The 22,046-nt window shown below is 35.6% G+C and overlaps 1 protein-coding gene across 2 annotated transcripts; it reads right to left on the reverse strand.

Annotated features, from left to right (window-relative positions):
- Nucleotides 1–1,116: 1,116 nt before the first annotated feature.
- Nucleotides 1,117–21,989, reverse strand: LOC107217553 (serine/arginine repetitive matrix protein 1). Of its 2 annotated transcripts, XM_046742451.1 has the most exons (9): nucleotides 21,355–21,989; nucleotides 18,523–18,555; nucleotides 16,414–16,479; nucleotides 7,352–7,626; nucleotides 6,764–7,019; nucleotides 6,194–6,584; nucleotides 5,923–6,099; nucleotides 4,986–5,092; nucleotides 2,840–4,123 (listed from the first exon to the last, which is right to left on the reverse strand). In XM_046742451.1, the coding sequence occupies exons 1-9, from the start codon at nucleotides 21,430–21,432 to the stop codon at nucleotides 2,975–2,977; spliced, it is 2,532 nt and encodes an 843-aa protein (XP_046598407.1). In that variant the 5' UTR covers nucleotides 21,433–21,989; the 3' UTR covers nucleotides 2,840–2,974. The 2 variants fall into 2 exon arrangements, with proteins under 2 accessions (XP_015510605.1, XP_046598407.1); XM_015655119.2 differs by lacking the exon at nucleotides 4,986–5,092 and having other exon boundaries at nucleotides 1,117–4,123; nucleotides 21,355–21,988.
- Between the last annotated feature and the right edge of the window lie 57 nt (nucleotides 21,990–22,046).

Raw genomic sequence — 22,046 nt, forward strand, 5'->3', positions numbered from 1 at the left:
TTTCAATTACTTTATTCAAAAAATACGAATTTTCAGATTAATCTCGTCGCCTAGTCTCGTAACAATCTTTTCTCAATACTGGAAGGAAGGGAAGGAGAAGAAAACAAATTTTTACATCTTAATAACAGTAAATGCATAATAATACGATATTGCTAACTGGAAAATCGAAATCAATAAAATAACATCGGTTTAAAGCCGGCTTATTACACTTAAGAGTAAACAATGACACATACATTACGTAATAAGAAAACGACCAACGAAAACAGTATCAACGTGAACTTAATATACCACATGAATATATTGCGAGCTTTCTTTATATTGACTGACAATAGTGAGAAAATGTCTTCTGGTTGTACATATAATTGGGTGAGCATTATTGAATAAATAAATAATTAATTAATTAGTTACAAGTTATATTATTTTTTGGTTATATTCTTCGTTCACTTAATTCTTTTTCATTACCTACTTTCCAATGTTGCGTAGTATAGGTAGGTACTTTTTAAACGACTATTAAGGCAGTATGGCAATATGACTTGGTTACGTAGATGCAGGCATTACACGTGTATCCTAATCTCCTGCGGATAAGGGAGAATGAGAAAGAGAAAAGGAGTGAAAGAGAGAGAAAGAGAGAGAGAGAAAAAAGAGAAAACAGGTCAATCTCCAATTTACTATTCCTATAATTATACTCGGATATGTAGCTTTTGTAACATTGCAAAGTCAGATAATCAGGTTTGGAGATCCATATGGATTATTAATTAACTTTTCTTGCACTTCAAGAATAATAATTTATACCTATGTATATTGTAGTAATCGTAATAACATAATTATTTTGCACGTGTCAATAATATAATACCATACATTATAATACCTACTATTGTAATTTAGATCGTACATTATAAGATTCTCAGAGAAACTTTTGTGACCAGCTCTAACCTAGCAGTTATTTATTTCATTCTAAGATATGGCTTCATTTTTGACTCGTTTACACCTTACTCATGCGTGTGCATGAAGTGTCGTGAGTAAGACAGTCCCTTACATAATAAAAATTAAATAAAACGATCGAAATGTCATCGTGAATCGGTACCTAGGCACAATCAAAACTTCCCTCAACGCACGTAGGGTGAAAAAAAAATCGTTTATTCCAACCATACATACTACACGAGTACATAAAACGATTTTTCATCTATACATTCACTATAGATTGCTGTTGAAGTTTATAAATTTATTTAACTCACTGAAGAATGATAACATAATCAAAATTGGATCAATTCTGAATTTAATAACTTCAAAAAAATATATAGGTATGATAAATATTGTCGTTTTCATCGATATATTTTATTACCTAAGCAATACACATATACAGTGTGAATTCCTAAGGACTGCATAGTACCGTCGTCTGCTAAAATTTAATACACAGGCTCTACAATCTGAGAGCGGGTGTTTGCCAAGGCAACCGACCGTCATAACTTAGGAGAATAGTTCGCCGCGATGTAAATAAACTCAAAAATTTCAACACTTGTCCGTTTTGAGCACAACTGCCAGTGACAACTGTGAAAATTTTTCAGATTAGAAACAGTCGATCCCCCTGGCAAACAGCCGCTCTCGAATTGTAGTGCTTACGCATTAAATTTTAGCAGACGACGGATCATGCAGTCGTTAGAAATCCACTATACATATATAGTATTGTTTGAAAGCTTGTATTCTAAGCTAAATATTTCTGTTATTTCTATCCCTTTTGTTTCTTTCCTGGTCCCACATAACATAATAATAATAATATTCTCCTTAGAAACAAATCTTGATTAAAGAAAAATTCAAATCGAGTATTCCTTAATGAATATTTATTAACTATAAAACCCTTGCGTGCAATCAAAAGAACAAACTTCGCCAAACAACGACTTTAGAATATCGTTTACAATGATACAACTATCAGCCTTAATATTGATTTTTGGCATAATCTGAAAAATCGCGTAAATGGATTTTAGATGATTTTAGGGTTTGAATATTGTCTGGATTACTCCTAAAATTCGTAGACGCCCTTATTCGCTCCTCAAACTGCAATGAATAAACTTACATCGACTTATATCAATTACTGTAATCCATTGAATCCAGACTTTATCGCATCGAGATGAGAAAAGTAGGTGAGATAATAAAACAGAATTAATAACGTATGATCTATTGAGCTAACGAAAGACATTTTCAAATCTCACATTTATATTAAATATCCTAATTTGCTGGTACGCTTAAAACTAGTTTCAACAATTGGTAGTTTCATCTTTGTCGACCTCTAGCATAGCAGACTCAAACTGTTCAAGGACCTGCATGTTTTCTGTGGATACTACATTTATACCCAATTTTGCCTTGCTTTCTTCTTCTGACAATGTGGTAATACTACTTTTTCCAAGCAAGATTATTCTGTCATTATCCTCGGCATCTTTTATTATGAGTTCGTGATCGTTCATTGGTAAGTCTTGTCTCTCGAATTCAGGCTTAATCTTAGGAGGCAGGAACTTTTTTCGAAGGGCAAGATAGTTTTTTTTTTGTGATAGCTCATTTTTCAGTATCTTCAGATCTTGCCTAATGGTCTCCTGCCGGCGGGTCTTGTCTGAACGTTCATCTTCCCCCGAATCACTGCACTCATCAAAATTGTGAAACTTGATGTAAGTGTTACTGTGCTTCTTCTCAATGGCTATGAAATTCAGAGTAGTTTTCAAATTCTCGTTATGATATTCCTCGAAGCTTGTGAAATCTGGATTTATATCAGCCATCTCTTTGACAATCTTTGAATCTGCATCATTATCTCGAGTTTCACTTTCGAGTGAGTCATTTGTCGCAAGCAACGGAACGTCATCGCCCTCGTTTACATCCAAAAATAAGACTGAATCTTCTTTTTTTTCTGAAATCGCACTCAACTCTTCTGGGCTTTTTCGTTCTAGGTTTGGTCTAAATGGCGCTGATAAATGCGCTTCTTCCAATTTCACGTATTCTGAGAAATTTGAGACGGAGGAAGAATGAACTCCAGGTTTGAGTTTGTCGCATTTCGATTCGCAATTTTCAGGTGATTGGAGTTTGAATTCTGATTGGATTTGTTCTGCGGCTGGATCTTGCGACTGGACAAAACTACCGGTGAAGGAATGGGACTCGTTATTGCTTGAGAACAATGAGTAGAGTAAATTTGTTTTTGATTTGGCTTTTGAACAATGGGCGACGGGTTCGCAGCTGGACTGTCCGACTTTTCGTGTTTCTGATGATTCCTTCGCGACATCAGGTTTGTCGATAGTTTTTGGGCCGCCAATAATACTGTGGAGGGGTATAAAACTGTTCGATTGTCTTGGTGTTCGGAGCTGGTTGATGTTGAGCTTAGAGTGCTGTTTGATGAGGCACTTCTCACCGTTAAAACTGTTTGTTGATTCTGATTTAACAGGTTTTGGCGGTGTATCTTCGCATGGCTTAGCAGGCTCTTGTCCGTTGTGATTTTTGAATCTTCCCAATAATTCTCTGAAAGCAAGAGACTTGACGTCTGATTGAGCATCGTCGTTGGAACTGGCATTTGGAGATTGTTGAGCGTCGACAGTGGCGGAGATAGAACTTCGCCTGTCAGGTTTATTTCCGGGGACTGTTGACGAGATTGATGATGATGATAATTGTTTACTTCTTGCTGTGGTTTTTGATGATTCGGAGATTTTTTTGACGATGAGGTAAGACTGTGATTTTTCTTGTTGACCAACTGTGATTGGAAACTGGTAGGCGTAGGTGACCTTAGTGTCCGACTCAATGCTTGGTGGTCGTGAGAGTTGGTTGACGAGAATTGAGGAGTAAGGCGTGCTGATGTTTGATTCTCCACTGTTGACAGGTGTTGCAGATGAGACAGTGGTCTCAGACTGATGGACGTCGAATGTGGAAGACGAGGAGGAAGAGGAGACCGTGGTGGAGACGGTGGAGGAGGAGATGGAGTTCGGGACGATAGGGATAAGGAAGGTTGAGGATGGAAGCTGGTTGACGCCGAGGGCTGCTGGGATGGGTCGTTCTGCTGCTGCATCAGCTTTATGAAATCCACCAGACGTTTTATGGACCTCTGAGTCTTCTCTTGTTTTCCCAACATCTCTTGGCGTGTTCGATGTTGTTGCTGAAATAACACAGCAAATAAATTCAACACCCAAGACACTGGTTGAATTTTCCAACAGTTAAAATGCTACAATCAAGGCAAATGAATTTACAAGTAGAAAGGATTGTTCCATTGAAGTAAATAATTCCATCTCTCATTTACTTAAATCAAATAAAAAATACCAACTAAACAAATCCTTTCTCGCTGTGCACTGTGTACAAGTATACATGTGAGACGAATCGAGCATGCTCCAAAAATCTTGGTGTCAGCAATCAAAAATTTACATAAATACTGTAGAATGATGATAAAACGATAGTTAATAAGCTACAATTGTAAATGAGAAAATGATCGAATTCGTAAGAAATTTATACACATTATATAAATGGTGGATAGTATTGAAATTAAATACAGGTGTGAAATGGGCATACGCTGAAAAGAAAAACTACATAAAAAAATAAAATTATCACAACAATTAATTATAACTGCGTTGAAAATATCACTTTTTGTGGAGTAAAAGTCACATAACCATCAGATACGTAAATCACACATTATGTAACATAGGAAGTTGATGTCTTTTTTACATAATTCATAGTCAGATAATAAGGTTGTGAGAATACAATAAAAAATCCAGCAGCGATTAGCAATGATAAACGCAATATCAATTTTCAAACTTTACATTTTGGTATACGTATTTAAATGAAATAAGAAAAATAAGTCTGAATTTCTAAAAATACTTCGATTTTCAATTACCAGTAAAATAACGACAGCCAAAAACTAAACGAATAGGCAAAAATACTATTATAGACGTAAAGGTTGAATAACACATTCCAAATTAACAAAAAATTTATTTTATGATTCTTTTTCTGTACAGGCCGTGACAAACCTGAAGAGATTGACCAAGGAGTTGCGAGCGTTTTTCCAATTCGTAAACCTGCAACCTCAAATCCGAGTTTCTCTCGCGCAGTTCATATCTGTCTCTCTCTTTTTCTTCTGTAAGACATTTTTACACCTTTTGTTTTTGTATTTTCCATTTTTGATGGAAATGTGTTTTTTTTTTTTACATCGAAGGCATACAATCAGATAATATCGTATAAAAAAAATGCTTTAGACAGTTAGTGAAAAAGCTTAGAGCACTTAGCGTCTGTCAAACATCATAACGCATGTTTGTTAAGGATACAGAAATTGAAGTAAACAATCAATTGACACATTAGGTGATGAATATATATCAGCAATTCTGATAAGAATCCACAGAAAACTTCATGAATATATCGCATGTACTAACATTCTTCACATCGTTAGTTTTATTAGCACTATCTGTCTACAACGTAGATTAGATGGATCTTAATGTACATTTCAAATACCGACAACTTGAAATAATGTCTTTACAAGTATTGATTGACCGACTGTCTCTTCACAAAGACCTTAGCACTTTAGTTTCCTCTGTCAGTGATCAGTTAAAATATAAGTACAAGGTACTAACAATAAGTAAATATTGACAAGTTGCAAAATTCAGCGAGTGAAATTCATGTATATAAATCTGAGCTGTCTGAAACATTTTTAATCGTGTCAATATGACGAGTAGATTGTCATGAAGAATTATTACATTGAATAAGGATGAATTCCTGTAATTAAATCTACGCGAATACTATTAGCTTGTCTGCAAACATTATTAATGTGATCTATTAATGGTAAATACAGCTTGTATCGATTTTACGACACATACAATTTATGTAAAAGTTCAAAATATTGTGGGATTTTTTTTCGCACCGTCATCACTTACAACTATAATAATATGGATTTAAAATGCAGTAATTACTCACCTATTTCAATTTCTCTTTTGGTCTCGATTGCTAAGGTATCGCTACTGTTTTGATCGCAATCTGATTCCTCAGTTTTAGTGGTACATTTTGGACAGGTTCTGAAAGTAGGGCTTGAAGCCACGTGGCAAGTTGCGTGAAAATATGTACCACAAACTTCACAAACCTCTAAAGTAGAATCTGCATAAAAGTAAAGTTACTTTGATCAATATAACGAATATACAAATATAACGGGTGCGTGAGCATCAATGAATTGTGTCAAATAAATACATACCAGATTTTCTGCAGAGAACACAAACTGCGCGGCATATATTTTCGATCCTTTCAATGGTTAAACTCGAGGGTAGACCAGGTATGTGGACAGCTTTGCCTCCCACCGATGTAACCGACTTAGCGTTAGACTGCTGTCTGTGGCTCAAATTATTCTCGGATTTCGTTTTGCCTGCAAATACTTTACTTTCTTGATTATTTCTAAGTATATTTGGTCTTGTCGATGACTTTTGCGTTGGAATCAACGACTTTGCGGAGGCTGCACAGGGCGGCGAAGATGACTTTAAACCTCCCACCTTAGAAGGAGGTGGAGATGGACCGTTTAATCGAGCTGTCGTTTGTCGCGTTTGCGGTGCTGTCCCATTCGATTGCAGATATGAGTGTCTTTTTCTTTTCTGAAATTAAATTCATATCAATTTTTTCATAATGCTTAGAATTTATCCTCACTTTTCGATGCTCCAACAAATTCTGTGTATTCGTTACTTTGGATGCAAATATAATAAGGCATGCGATTCAAGTTTTTGTGAACGAACAAGTTTACAAACGGACTTCGATTAAATACGCATAAACTTACAGTAGGAATTTCCCAATTAGAATAAACGAACTGTGGATTGGCGGTACTCCTGCGTTTTCTTTCTGCTCTTTTGTTTTGTAATTCCTTGTGCTTGTCGGCCGTGATCAATCCGAGACATCCAAGAAAATTTTGTTGCTCGCACCGAAGATCTCGGTACATATCATCAGGAATTGGTTTCTCAGTCGAATTTTCATCCGTTTCAATTTCTACAATGTCCTTGTCGTTTGAATCTATTCGGTTGAATCTTGTTCTTTCCCTGTCAAAATCAAACGTTACTAATTACAATCATATTGAGAATAAATAAGGCAGACAGATGCACTTAAATTTAAGAGATTTAGTCAATTCTAAATATTCTTGGCACGTTATTTTCGGATTAAAAGTAATAACTGTGTCCTGTTACGAGTCGTGATAAATAGAATGCTCGGTAACCGGTGATAATATTTCTCTGTGAAACTCTATCCAAAATTTGAAGGGACAAATATCAATTTTGGCAAGAGGATCGAGAAAATTTTCAGCAGGTAAAAGTTTATCATTTTTTAGGGTGAGTATAAAATTGTTGAAAGTATTAATACCGTTGTCGCAGCTTACCTGGGACAATTATTTCGAAAATGATGATTGGGCGATGGTGGATCAACGTTTTGAATTTCATCCTCGTAATCGTCTTTCGACAATCTGCGACTCAATACGTTGAAATTATTCCCATTGACGGTTTGCTCGGTTTCGCGGCTTTTCGTTACATTATTATTCGTTATACTGTCGTTGTTGTTCAATCCTAGTAACGAGCCTATAGAAACTTTGCCGCCATTTGAATTTGCCGCTTCGTAAAGCTTCACCTCCTTGCGCAAACGCTGAACGACCTGTTTCTGCGCAACAAACAAAAATGTATCCAAGCGTTAATATTATCCAATTTTTCCCAGTTTTTATCGATAATTTTCAACTTATATCCGACGTAGCTTCTTCTCTTATACAATCAATCATATGTCTTCACGCGTAGGATTAAACAAATTTCAAATTTCCAAATCATTGCAGATCAACAAAATCGTCGCCCTGATTTATTTTTTTCAGTTGTTAATTATACAATCTCTTTTACATTTACTTGTCTTCTTTTTACAATAATCTAATAAACCTCGACGATCCTATGCAGATTATCGCGTAATCGGACTAATCTTATTGCAGTGTACATTATGCAACTTTATTATACATATACATATATATATATAATATATATATACTCAGTTCCTTTCAATTTCGTATTTAAATACTTTCAGCATCATCTCTGATATCGCAAATCATTTTACCCATAATGCTTGTCACGAAAGCGTTCAAGTTCAAAGTTATTCGCTTGCAAAATGAATTATATATTACATTACTCGCCTATTTGTGGGGTCAAAAACTTTCCGCAATACTATCGTTCGATCTCTCCTCCTCCTACACTATACGTATACTAAATTATACGTTTTCGGCTATTAGTCAAGAGCTTACAATATCTTCCGTAATTATCTAACAACGGTTATTTACCCTCGCGATACGATATACGCGCAGCGGTGGAAGCTCCTTGCAAAAAAAAGTTACACGAAACAAACTTATACTATACATAGTATAAATATGTAATTCAAAACGCAATTTTTAAACACAATTTGAATCACTTTCTGTGAGACAATTAATTGCAAGTAATTGAGAGAATATTAGTTACAATTATATTATAGTATAAGAATTTGAATAAATTGTCAAACGATTTTGAAAGTGTTCCTTTTGCGCGTTAAAAAAAAAAAAGAAACAAAAAGTATTATTAATTACCGTGGACGACAATCAAACGATAATCTTTTACGTCAAAGCCAATTAATATTCAACAATTTTATTCCTTCATTTCTGACCAACTAACGATAAGACTTCCTCTCTCAAAAATTATCCGGTTCGATACAAAGGCAAACTTCCGGCACGAAATGATAAAACAAGCCAATACGAATCCCCGTAGTGGGATTTTCGCAAGAAGAATATACCCTCGATCTGTATCAATTTACAGGGTTGCAGAAGCGCCGATGAAATCCCACGCGATAATCGGCCGAATTAAGAAACGAAGAAGAAGAGCGTATGTACGTATAATGTTATGTACTTTTCAACAGATGTAAATATTTCCCGGAGATATGTTTTATCGATTTCGAGGGTGTCCTCCCCCCCCCCCCCCCTCTCTCCTTCTTTCCTCTGCACTCCCCTCTCGATTCCCTCACCGTTGGTCTGCAGTTACCGGACGAAGATGAAATTTGCCGAGACTCTCGGCTCGTCGCCGTGGAAAGCTGCGTGAAACGTAGCAACAGGATGCAATTCGAAATGTGCTGATATGTGTCGCGAGTTATGCGGTTGAAATCATAAATGCACAAACTGCTTATGGAATCCGGCACTTCGATTAAGTTTGAAATACAGTTTACCGAATTGATAATTATTTTTCTTATTCTACTTTCAAAGATTCACGTTTATTTGGATACACTGAGAGGAATTTTTAGTTCCGGTTACTCCGCTCAGTCCTTGACTATTTTCATTTTTTACCACAATCGAAAAATACAGTTCTAGGTAGAAAATGAATATTAGTTTTCTAGCTGTTACCGGAAAGTCTAGTATCCGTTACTATTCTTTCTCATTACGATCACTTTTACTATATTTTCTTGTAATTTTTGCGAAAATTTAATGCTTGTGCAAAAATAAATTGATGTTAAAGCCTTGTTTAGCTAAAAAAGTACAGTAAACCGAACAAACTGATTTTGCGTTGCAATTACCAAAAAAGGATCGATGATAGCGCAAAATCGTTACGCGTACCTCGTTTTCCGTAATCCCAACAATATTCGAACAGTTTTTTTAACGATACCTGTTTTACTGAATTTTTCTAGTTACTGTAACAAATGAAATTTTTCTCAGTATAAATTTCAATTCGGACGAATGAAATTGAGCGCAACGAGTCGAGCCTGTAAAGTTGTCGAGATGACAAACTTTTGACAATTATGTAAGTAAATTGGCTCAAAGCTCCGACACCAATTAAGGGTTAAGCTGATTTTCGTCTTATTATATTTATAATAAAATACAATTGATTCCACGAGAGTTGAAAGAAATTCCGGGATTGACGTTATTTTACGGAGATTTCATTGATGCTTTCAAGGCGTCTGTTTTGTGAGGTGTAAAGATCGTAAAAATATATCGCAAGGTATGAATGACACGCGAATCGGGTTACATATTATCGAAACGCGTCTAATTATTGCGCATACATTGCAATGTTGGGCAACGCTGATAATTTTCAGTTACCGTTGCTTCTGAAAGTTACTTCAATTCATCGATCAAAAATTATACTGATTATAAATATAAATAAAAAAAGCTAAATTAATCACCATTTCTAATCAAAATAACGCAGATTCTTCGATAATAATAAAAAAAAAAAAATACATTTTTCAAATGATCGGTTGAAATTTCTAACATAGAATAATATGGGCATAAGTCAAAATATTTTCTATGAAACTTTTCTACTCGTGTTCAAGAGGAAAAGAGCTCAACGTTTTCGAAATCCCGTCACCGAGCAGTTTTCATTTGTCAATATCGTGGGTTCAGTTCACTCCGAGGCTTATCGAAATCGTACAATATCCCCGTGATAAATAAGTTAAGTAGAGGAATTTCCGAGGGCGCGTAATTTTCGCGCAGGCGCGCTCATCAAACTAATTCAAAGCTTCGAGAAAGTTTGGGGAAAGTTTTGCGCCACTGAGCCAAAGTTTTACTTCCTACGAAGAGTTCAGGGACGAAAACGATACTTTTCCTCACCGCGTGGTGTGCAAAGTTTACGTAAATACACGTTATATTATGCGCGTGCATATGTGTAACACGTATATCGAAGCTTGGAAAATATTATAAAATAGTCTTGACTTTACAGTTAATGGGAAAAAATTTACAGGGAAAAATAATCAGCCACTGAATTTTTTTCGGAAAGTAAACGCAAACGAACGTTAAATTTGTATGAAACAAAATAATTTTTAAACTCTAGAAAAAAAGCAGCTGGTTCATTTTTTTCCGGAAACAAAAATATTATTACTTCATTTTGCTCGCTGTCATCTTTCTTGTATACGTGTAAAATTGCATTTAGGGGGTATTTTTATAATTAATTCACGTTATACGTCAGTTAACTTGAAATGAACACGAAAGAAAACGTTCTGCGGACATTTTCGTAGACAAGACATGTATACGAAAGATTTTCTTGAATTTGTAAGGCCGGTACAAGTTCGTATTTGACTATTGGAATAAAATATCCCTATGCATGAGCAATTTCTTATTTCCTACTCAATTCATTATCTATGAGTACAATAATGAATGACGTGCTAATTTTCTATCGAAATATTCATCGGTAATAACTGTAAAAACAAATAATTTCGTACCACTAAATATTTCTAAGGACCACAATGAAATTCCTGGGAAAAGAAAATATCGTATAATGCTTTCAGAGAAAACTCAATACGATATCTATTTGCTGGAGAATTCTTGTGCCCAAAATCTTGCGGTAATTTATCGCATTAAAAGATATGCGAAAAACATATTAAGAAGAAAATATACTGAGAATTGATTATTCAAAATTCATCTCGTCTCGTGATTTTATTTCAAAAAATAAACCAAAAAAAAGTAAAACAAGATAAAAAAAAAAAAAAAATGACTTCAGTTTTTGTATCAGATTTTACTAAGCAATCGCAAAATTTTGTAACTGCAATACTGTCACAGAAATATTGTTTTACCTGACTACCAATAACCTTTGCAGCTGATTTAACATTAGACATTATTTAAATACACGATACGCGTTCTCTCTAATTAATACAAGTTTTCAAATCATGTTCCGTAAACCGAGTATTAAATAATATCGCTACACACACAAACATGTGACTTTTACGATTTAGCGTACAACTCTGCAGTAGTTGTATGAAGTTTAAACTTTTCGCTACGTGCAATAAATCTCGTGCAATAAATTCACCCTGTGCTCGCAAAATTGTTCGAAGCAAAAATTTTCCGTAAACATAGTAATAGTGACAATTTGATCATGATATGTTTAAAATACTTTTGCTAAACTGCTGAATCAAGCAGCAGAAATTTCGTCGACGCAGTCCGACGCAAAAGATCCTTAATTTGCATGTTTATAATCAATTCGCAATACTGATTAAGCATATCTGTTGATAAAAATCAAACTTCCGTGAAAGCGAGAGCTTTTATACCTCCCTTCGCCTCGCGAAAAGCCTCGGGCTATTCAAAAGCTCATTTTTCCCTTCGTATTTCAATATAAAATGTGGTCGGCCAACGGTGAGTATATAGCCGAGTGAAAAGCTACCTCCAAAGCTTCATAATTAACAAAAATAACAAGAACCTTTTACACGGTATTACACAAAAATTAATACTAAAATATATCACGATCGTTACACTTATGTATTTTATTTCTGTATTTAATTATCCAAGCTTCTACAATCTTACATACGTGCAGTTTCTGGTCAGTTTTCGCTTCTTCTCTACAAAAAAAAAAAGAAAAAAATTAAAAAAAGTTGAAACATGAATCTAAACACTTTGCGAGATCGCATAGTATAATTGCGTACAGTATAAATATAACTTGTAACTTTACCGAATGATTTCCAACGATTTGTCAAACTGTAAAAATTGTTCTCGGCGTCGTAAAAAAAAATAAATAAAAGAAAAGGAATAGAAATTTGCATACAACGAAAGCAAACAAATAGTTTGCGAGGTGAAAAAAAATCGAGATAAAACTACACTTTCTGTACAAATACGATGTAATAAAAGAGAAAATTCATATTTGAAAACCCGGAGTGAAATACCGTCAGATGAATTCCAAGTTATAAGTAATGGTGTGCGATCGCGTAATGGAACGGCAACCCGGTGTTAGATAATTTATCGAGATCAGGGTGAGCATTGTCTGCATGGTAATAGCGTAATCCTTCTGAGCGCCCTTCTAATCCCAAACGGAAGACACTCGTTCTCTCGTTGCTTCTGTTATACGCGCTTGCCGCCGCATGGATTGGGGTGTTTCAACTCTGCACAGCTTGAAAATCAATAACAACCGTCTCTTACTTGACGTCGTGCCTTTCCGCTATTGGACGATTAAACTAAATCGGCCATAACGCTGGTCGATTCCGTTGGAACCGAAAATTATCTTTCCATTTCTCCCGCTCTCTCTCTCTCTCTCTTTCTCTCTCTCTCTCTCTCTCTTTCTATTCTACTCGGATGTCATTTGCGAAATGGGAGTGTAAACGACATTCCGGTGCAAGTAAACTTTTCTCTCTCTCTCTCTCTCTCTCTTTGCCATTGATTTTAGGATGTTCCCAATTCGTTGAATTATTACTGCAGTTTTCCAGCACTTTGCAAATCGTCTTTGCCGCATGAGGAGCAAACTTTTTTTCGTCGCATCAAAAAATTTTAATTGAAAAGAATTGTCAATGGGGGAAAAAAAAAAGTGCGTGTATACTGAAAATTGACAATTTTATTCTTATCATTTTCTCCGTCAAGTTCGAAAACAAACATTTTGATGACTGAAAAAAAAAAAAAGAAGAAAGGGCGAATTCGACACTCACGAAATTTGACAAGTTAAATATTGCGAAAATAAAAAGTATTACGGTTGAGTCTTGTGGGTGAAAAATATTTGAGAAAATATCATACAATATTATTTTTATCCGAAAATCGATCATGAAATTGAGTTCGTCAAAATTAGTTTCAGCCGAATGTCATATTGCAAGATTTCTGTGCTTTCGGGTTGAAAATTGTTTATCAAGTAAAAGTTTCCGGTCCAGTTATTACGAGGTGTATAATGTTTACTTCCTGAACCGTTCGAAATTTCAACTTTCCGTAGGATCTCCCAACTTCTCCGGAACACCTGGTCAAAAGTTTAGCAATACATCGGCGCTTGCGCCGCTGGCAACTTGGCGAAATCTCGAGCCTCTTGCTGTTCAATGTTCATCCCTTGAATCTCTCTCGTTTTAATTAAGAATTCTCTGAATCTCCTCGCCGCTATTATACCCGCTGCATGTAACACTTCGCACCGCAATTCGCAAACTTTTTCACTCGATTCATAAACCGCTGAAAAGTTGTTTCTCAAAAATTGAGTTACACACGATGCAGGCTTTTAAAAAAAATCGATGAAATATCAATATTTCAATTGATACAAAATTTGGAAACGAAATTATCTATAAATTATATGACGAGAACTTCCGTATACTCGTTAATTAATTAATTAATTAATTAGTTAGTTAACATATATGTTTTGATAAAAACTATATAATTTATACATATTATTATGTATAATATTAATGAGAGGATAAAATCTACAACGAAATTCGTGACTCTTATTACAAGCATTGCATGGCTATTACCGAGCGGCTTCCACGAGTTGAAGATAATTGATTTTTAGCTGCTGCAGCAGCAGGAAGAACTTCTATGGCGTACATCTTGCGTTCTCTCATATCTCACGCGGTATATTAAACGTTCTGTGTAGATGACATCCGCAAATTTGTACCAAACAAGGGTGAAACTTCGCAAATTGACTTGCAGAGGAGGAAAGAGCGAGATAAGATAGAGTGAGAACATTTTTTCCATACGCTTCAGAAAATGAGAAGAATGAGAAATCGTGTGGAGAGATTCTGCACAAATGTTACGCGACATTAAAAAATTATAATGGCGCGCTTGCTTGCATTCTTTTCATAAATAATAAAACAGACTTGACACTGACAAGGCATTGAAATATTAACAAATTACTCTCCGCTCTTCCAAAATTCTTCCAAGTTACTGCGCGGGTTACATTTTTTCTCATTATCTTCAATAATGCGACAGAAACTTGACATATTTTCAATCAACAAACGATCTTTCGCAATTGTATAATTATGTCAAAAGTTTTTAAATTCAAATAAATCATTCAACGACAGAGTGCAGAGAATTTTGTACGTACCGAAGAAAAAAAAGAAAAAAAAAAAAGAAAAAATTACGCATGCGTAACGTGAATTGCGCGTATGTAATAAAACCAACCGAAAACCAACCAGTGCAATTACTACAAGTATATAAAAGTCCCATTCTACTAGCGTATTTATGATTATATGCTGGGGTTTATTGACCGATCTAAAATTAAACTATTGTTAGTTGGATGGGAAAATCGGAGTAAACAATTATACATCGAGTATAGCCGATACTTTGACATTCAAAATTAATGCCGCATTCGCACGAAGTTTGTCGAACACGAGCTGCTTTCGACTCGATTCTAATACACGACATGTATACCTGACTACCTCTAAGCCTATTTTTATCGACACTTATACAATTTAAAGCCCGCGGTTTATCGCTAGCACTAAAAACCAGCTCGACTTCAAACCAGATTCACTGTAGGTATAACATATGTGGTTGTATCACGTAATACAGACCTTCAAACACATAATTCTTTACGAGTATTTCAGACAACCTACACTCTTTCTAGTATTTATTCTCGTTCGACTAATTACATTACGCCTCGCATCAGGCAGCGTTTCGAACATGTATGGTAAGGAAAAGCAAATAACCAGTAACAAACACCGATCTACGCGATATATTAATGTTAATACAACACGTTTAGGCGGATCGAAACTCTGACCGTCTTCGCCTGTTGCAGATAGGTGAGTAAGGAAAGTACAGTATCATTGCTAGGGTGTATTCTATATTTTCATAGTTATTTCTTGTCGAAATGCACATATCTCATACTAATGCATTGTCAACGAATTGTGTTGTCGAAAGGAATCGGTAATAAAAGAAATAAGATAAAAAAAACATGATTAAATTTCAGTGAAAATAATTCAACTTTCACCAAAAAAGAAAAGTCATATCTAATAATAAACTAACAATAAGCCAATTCGTGCCATTCGCTTGTATTGTAAGAAGAAAAAAAAAAAAAATACTTCTTCGAAACGCATTAAATGAATGGTAAGAAAAAAAATCTACTCCGTCATTTTCGAAAATTGTTCAACTATCGCATACGATTGTTAAACAACGCAGAATTTTTGGTAATACCAGTTTTGAATCTTTTCAAACAAATTTAATATACCGTTTAAGATCGATAAAAAAAAATACGTTGAAAAAAATTACGGATCTGGAGAAAAATTAAAAAATTACCTACATGTATGTGATGCAAAGTTGGTTATTCAGATATATGTTCAAGGTGGTCAGGGTTAAGACGTTTCTTGAGTTATGTACAGAGTGAAATGCTCCACGTGTATTCAAGTTCCGCATTGTTGAGCCGGAGTTGGAGGCATAAATTAACGAGTTCCTAGCACGCGTTAACTTTGACAAATGGGGAAAATATGTAACATATTATACAAAACGTATATTGCATCCTGCAATGCATTAGGTCAAAGTTGAAGTGGTTCAAAGTTTGACACATTTGTTGTTGGTTTTTTTTTTTTTGTTTTTTTTTTCTTTTACGTTGCAATATCTTCACCTACAGATATAATTATGTGTCATGTTTCTTCATTTCCAAGCGAATTAGTTCGTCAATTTTCGAAAGATATACGAGTATAATACAACATTACATTACAGTGGAAAAAAAAAGAGGAAACGGGTAAAAAAATGTTGTTAGAAATCGTTTAATGCGTATGAGCGTTAAAAAAATATCTACATACCTGGCATTTTGAAAGAGAAATGATGTGCTCTTGAATCTCGTGCAGTTGTCCAAGAAGTTCATCGTTCTGGAACAACAACGACTTATAAGTATTTTCTTATCGCGATAAAAAGAGTATTATTATAATTTAATCAAACGAAATATAGGGCCGTTGAAATGCTGGCATTACGCCTGCAAGCTCGGGATTATTGTTTAATCATATTATATTATACAATATTATGTTACGTGTCGTTATTATTATGTCAACACCGTTCGCGCTCCGATGAAGAAATTAACGAGAATGTGTGCGGCTTCATATCCGATGTCGGAATGATAAACGCGAGGATAAAATACTCCGATTTAGATATAAATTATACGGTTAGTAATTTGTAGCAAGAACAAGTAATTGCGCGCAGCACGAGTTGAATTTCGACGAAGATAATCGAAGAGGAGCCGAAAGTTGCGAAAGGAGGATCAGGAGATGGTCTGAATCGAAAATCGTTCCGCTTTGATGAAAGCGAGAAAAATGCACGAGCAAAGTTACGATTTCCATAAATTATGATACCCGTATTTTTTCATATTATATAACTCAGGAGCTCTTCAGAATTTTGTCAGGCCTAAATGTGAGATGATCATTCGAACAGTAAATTATTTAAACATTTTTAATTTCCGCATATATTTATGTTGACTAATGATTGATAAAAAAAATAAAAATAAAAATAACCTTGACAATAGCAAAAAATCACGATAATTCCTCATACTGTTTTTGGTGTATTACGGAGTAGAAAATTACCATGAATTAGTTGGGATCCCATCGAATTCCTTCAATTAACGGTGAGATTTTATACGATTTGCTATCTAGATGTACACTTTTTTCAAGTTTTCTCATTGCCCAAACATTAATGTTTACTATACCCACGCCGAATAATAAAATGATTGTATAAAAAATTTTGAATAAACTCATCGTATATAATTACTTGTATTAAAAAATATTTGTACCGGTGAATAGATTTGGCCAATTTCGTTGTTTAAACTGTTAAATTGAACGGCAAATAAACAGAATTCAATGAAATTTGGACAATTTGATACAGATAGGTCAGGCCAATATGGATGTATAATAGATGAAAAAAAATTTTAACATTCAATGCCGTATAATTAGGAGTACAATAAAAATAGATTCTTGAAATTTTTATTGCCACGAAGTTTATTACGGCATATATCTTATAAATTGTTATTTTTACACACAGTTGTCGTTGGATTTCGGTGACTGGCAACAAAAGTCATACAGTTAAACTGTTTGTCGAGGGATTTAAACGGAGATAATTTAGGATCATTAGGACAGAAGAGCAACGGTTATTTCTAAACTAGGATTAAACTAACGGCACTAAGCCAACGATTATGGCTGTTGAATGTAAATTACACGTCAATCTAGCCTTCTAGCTGTCGGTCTAAGGTTTGCAATTTTCACCCTCAAAACGGACATGTATTATTATAATGTACAATATGAACCGGGTGAACAATATTAAACAACTGTGTTTTTATGATTCAATAAAATTTGATGATTCGGTTTTACAACTTCTCATTCGTAAACTGTATTGGGTGCGATTTACGGAAAAAGGGAATGGCAAAACCATTGTATTCCGAAACTTTACAGAAATAAATTAATATTCAGAAGAACAAGTTGTTCCATTTGGTTGATTACAAAATTCAACTCTTATATGTTATAAGTAACCCACTAAATTGATTAACACGCAAGTGAATTAATCATATCAAAGCAATAAAGTAATCGGTAAAAGGAACTGGAAAAAACGATTCGTGCTTTTTGAACCGATCAAATTTTTAGTGTTCATTTTGTTCAGATTAAATGTTCAATCGAATCATTGCTTAAAATTTAATCCAATACAACTAAAAATAAACGATATTTGCTAACGATTCAGGAATCGCAAAATACTCTTGAATCGTTGAATCGTTGAATCGTGCGAATTACTTTGCAGATCAATTCAACCCCCAATTAAACCACTACGCCTTATTGTTAGGGCCGATTAATTGAGGATCGGTGTAAGAATTGAATCCTGGAGGAATTAGCAATTATCGAATTGAATGATCGTCGTATATTTTTTATCCAACTTACGTTTGGGTCGTCGTTGAGCTTCCCCACGTACACCTGCGAGAATAAAGAGAAAAATAATTTAATATTCAAATATATATATATATATATATATATATATATATATTTTACAATCGTTTCAACTTACTTCGCTATACCAACAACAAATTAAATGTCCTTTGTATTACGAACAGTTATGGATTACTCATCCTGGAAACCAAATAAACCCTGATAAGATATTACTAGTTATGGAAACATGACTAATTTCAAGGATGTTTCACGCGTACAGTCTGGATCAAAAATACAGCAGCTTAAGAATGGTAGAATAACGATTTAGGGTTCAATTACGCATAGACGAAAATAAATAATGAAAATACGCAATTTAGAATGAAAGTAAAATATACAACTATAAACAATTTTAACCAAGCCATATTGTGTACACAAATTTTCTCAATTACCAAATTATACTTGTATCGTGTTGGAAATGTATTCCATGGATCTCAATGCTCAATGAGTTCCTTACTATAACCGTAAAAATCACATGAATTTGATTATTTTCTTCAACATTCCTTGATCACAATTATTTCCCAATTAGTCGTATATTGTGATACCTCCAATGTTGTTACGACGATTAAATATTAAGCATTGTTAGAGATACAACTTGAGGGTATTTCTTCCGTTAAATTGAACCAGCAACAAATAAGCAAACCAAAGAAAGTTAATTCAATGTAGTATTTCTGGCCACTGTATAACGTTATAAAATTAGAAAAAAAAAACCAAAAAAAAAAAAGGGTAAACCGATGTAAGTATAATCTATCAATTTACACTTGAGTTACGTAAACAGTGTCCGCTGCACATCGCGCATACAATGGCGTACATTTCACACATACTATACAATTGCATACACGGATTTACCGCTGCTTATAGACGCAGAGGCGGGTTTAACAAGCCTACGTGACATTACGACTTGCGCCTGATATCTGCGTGCACGATTCTCCTTATAATTTCATTCGAATTCTTAATCTTAATTTTTTCTGTCGTTTTTTTATCGTATTTTTTGCCTCACGCACGTGGAGAGGATCATTCGCACTTAAAATTAGGGGATATTAATATTTTCGGAAAATCTATCCATACGTATTTATAAATACGAGACGCTGCCGCCATTGCAGCTCTGCGTTATCGTCTTGACGAATGTGTGCACCAAAAACTCGTGTATAAGCGCATATGGTTTGTTTGTTGTGGTGTTTTAAAAGTAAAAGATAGGGGGAAAAAAAAAAAAATAGCTTACGCGTCGTGAGAATAATTGATCGGTCTATTTCGTACAACAATTTAACTATTGAAACAGAATTGATCCATAATCGATGATTATTATAGTCGAAGCAATGTAGTAACTGTGGAAATTTTATCCCACGTATCGTGTGTGCGAGACAAAACAATACGCATATATCTGTAAAAAAAAAAAAAGAAAGAACCGGAGATCTGCTTATTCTTCTTGGTATTATTCTTTTATCGTTGCGCTGCGAAACGGAAATATCGTTTACCGTGTCGCAGAGACATACTTGCACGCAGTACGCATATACGTACAAACCAAGGCATAAGATTTGGTTGTACATACGATACGTTGCTCGAATATTCAACGATGCTAAGTGAGACGTTAATTCTTACGAAGATAACGCGGGAGAATTTTCCGTCGATTGAAAACTACTACATGCAGTACACGCAACAGCGTGTGTATATTTATAACGATGGGGGGGGGGGGAGGGGGATGATAATAAAAGTTTCACAGCGGTTTAAAGTTGTAACGTGTAAACTTGGGAAATAATGCGAAGCGAAAAGCGGAAGTAAAAAAGTGGCGGAAAGTTTTTATGTTACGCGAGGTTACCTCGCGTGACTTCTTAGGTAAGATTTTTAACTCTTGTGCGGGTGAAAAAGTCGCGCGCGACATGTTGCGCGCTGCTTTCAATTGGTAAAGAAGAACACGACACGAGCAACGGAGTAAGTTTAATACTACTCGAGTAGTTTGATACTCGCGCAACAATAACTAATACCGAAACTTATATTATTTGTCAATTTGACGATGAAAGAAAGAAAGCGGACACGTTGTGTGCGATTTGTGGGTAACGATGTTGCAGCTGCGGGTGAAGATCGACGAATTATCACGTGAAATGCAAACGTAACGACGCGGAGATGTGACAGAGATCGTCGAAATAAGACGTGGAAATAACTATGCCTGTATCGTAAATCATACAAAACGTAACGACGCGTCGACAATATACGGCCACAGCGGCGACCTTGGTTAATTGAAGTATCAAACTGACGATAAAAAAAAAACACACCGACGATAGCGAGAAATACACGCTATTTTATACGTCGCACCTGAAAAACTGTGCGTGGAGACGTAGACTTATCGTTGGTTTGGCTCGATATATCCGACAAAATTTATAGCGATGTTGCGGTATAATTGCAGCGGTTAAACTGCACGCGAAATTAGGCGCACAAGTTACGTCGATATCGAACAACTTGTATCTCTATCGCGCTGATTTTTCCTTGGGTAAATTCTCCTCTTAAATCCGACAACCGCGTGAATGTGATCGGAAAATTAATTGGGATCGAAAAAGTCAATCGCGCTGCACGGCTTGATCGCACTCGTCGAAAGTTTTAGCATCATCTCTAAGCCCCCTTTCCCCTCGTCGTCGCTGCGCTCCGAGAGTGTAACAGTGTGTAAATGATGCAGGAAGCCTACGGTGATACATGCGTGTACGGTACATGTAACTGCACAAGAAACGCGCGTCAGGTTGTACGATGCAGGTATTAAAAGTCCGTCGACGGACAAACAACGAGGAGGAAATTACTTGCCTGATGATTTTGTATGGCGTATTTGAGCTTGTTTTGCACGGAGTGTATCTCATCCTGCAAACTTTTCGATATCTCCATAGTCGGGCCTGGAAGTTGGACTCGAGTTATTCCGAAGTTGACGAATTCGCTTCGTTATCGGCACCGCGTTTCAACGACGACACCAGTTGAGTTGAATTTTCTCTCAACAGATATAATTATTCACAAAATAGAGCGAAGCAATATCTCTCTCCTCTCGGCTCCTCGGCACGGCGCGCACCACGGCACTTGCCCGATTCACCCACCACCACAAACAATTGACCATCCGCACAAGTCGGATATTTGACGGGGCCGTGTGTAGGTTTTCACCGACGCGGGCACAACGACGACGACAGACACACGACACACCGAGCAACTTGCGTTAACCCCCCTTTCGGTATTGCCAAAGCTATTTTCCATCTAAGTTGCGGTTAATTTGGGAAAATACCGACCGGTCTACCGGTGTAAACATTTAGCTTGTTTATCGGACAACCTACCCCCGTTGTGTTACACGATATTTCAACTCAGTTTCAATTAAATCTCGGCCATTTAAAAGAGATTTTCCGACGCAGCGGCAGATGTTTTCCCAATAATAAGAGCGCGCAGGGGTGTGTGGTTGATGCCTGCCGAATGATCGTGGCGCCCTCGTCGTGACAACGGCCTGGTCCACAACTCCC

This window comes from Neodiprion lecontei, chromosome 6 (assembly GCF_021901455.1).
Source record: "Neodiprion lecontei isolate iyNeoLeco1 chromosome 6, iyNeoLeco1.1, whole genome shotgun sequence".
Lineage (NCBI taxonomy): Eukaryota > Metazoa > Arthropoda > Insecta > Hymenoptera > Diprionidae > Neodiprion > Neodiprion lecontei.

Coding starts and splice junctions, on each gene's coding strand:
- LOC107217553 (XM_015655119.2), bottom strand. CDS start 21,432: ATGGAGATATCGAAAAGTTTGCAGGATGAGATACACTCCGTGCAAAAC. Junction 6,585..6,763: donor CTAATTGGGAAATTCCTACT/GTAAGTTTATGC, acceptor ATTTAATTTCAG/AAAAGAAAAAGACACTCATA. Junction 4,124..5,922: donor CAAAAGAGAAATTGAAATAG/GTGAGTAATTAC, acceptor GTGTTATTTCAG/CAACAACATCGAACACGCCA.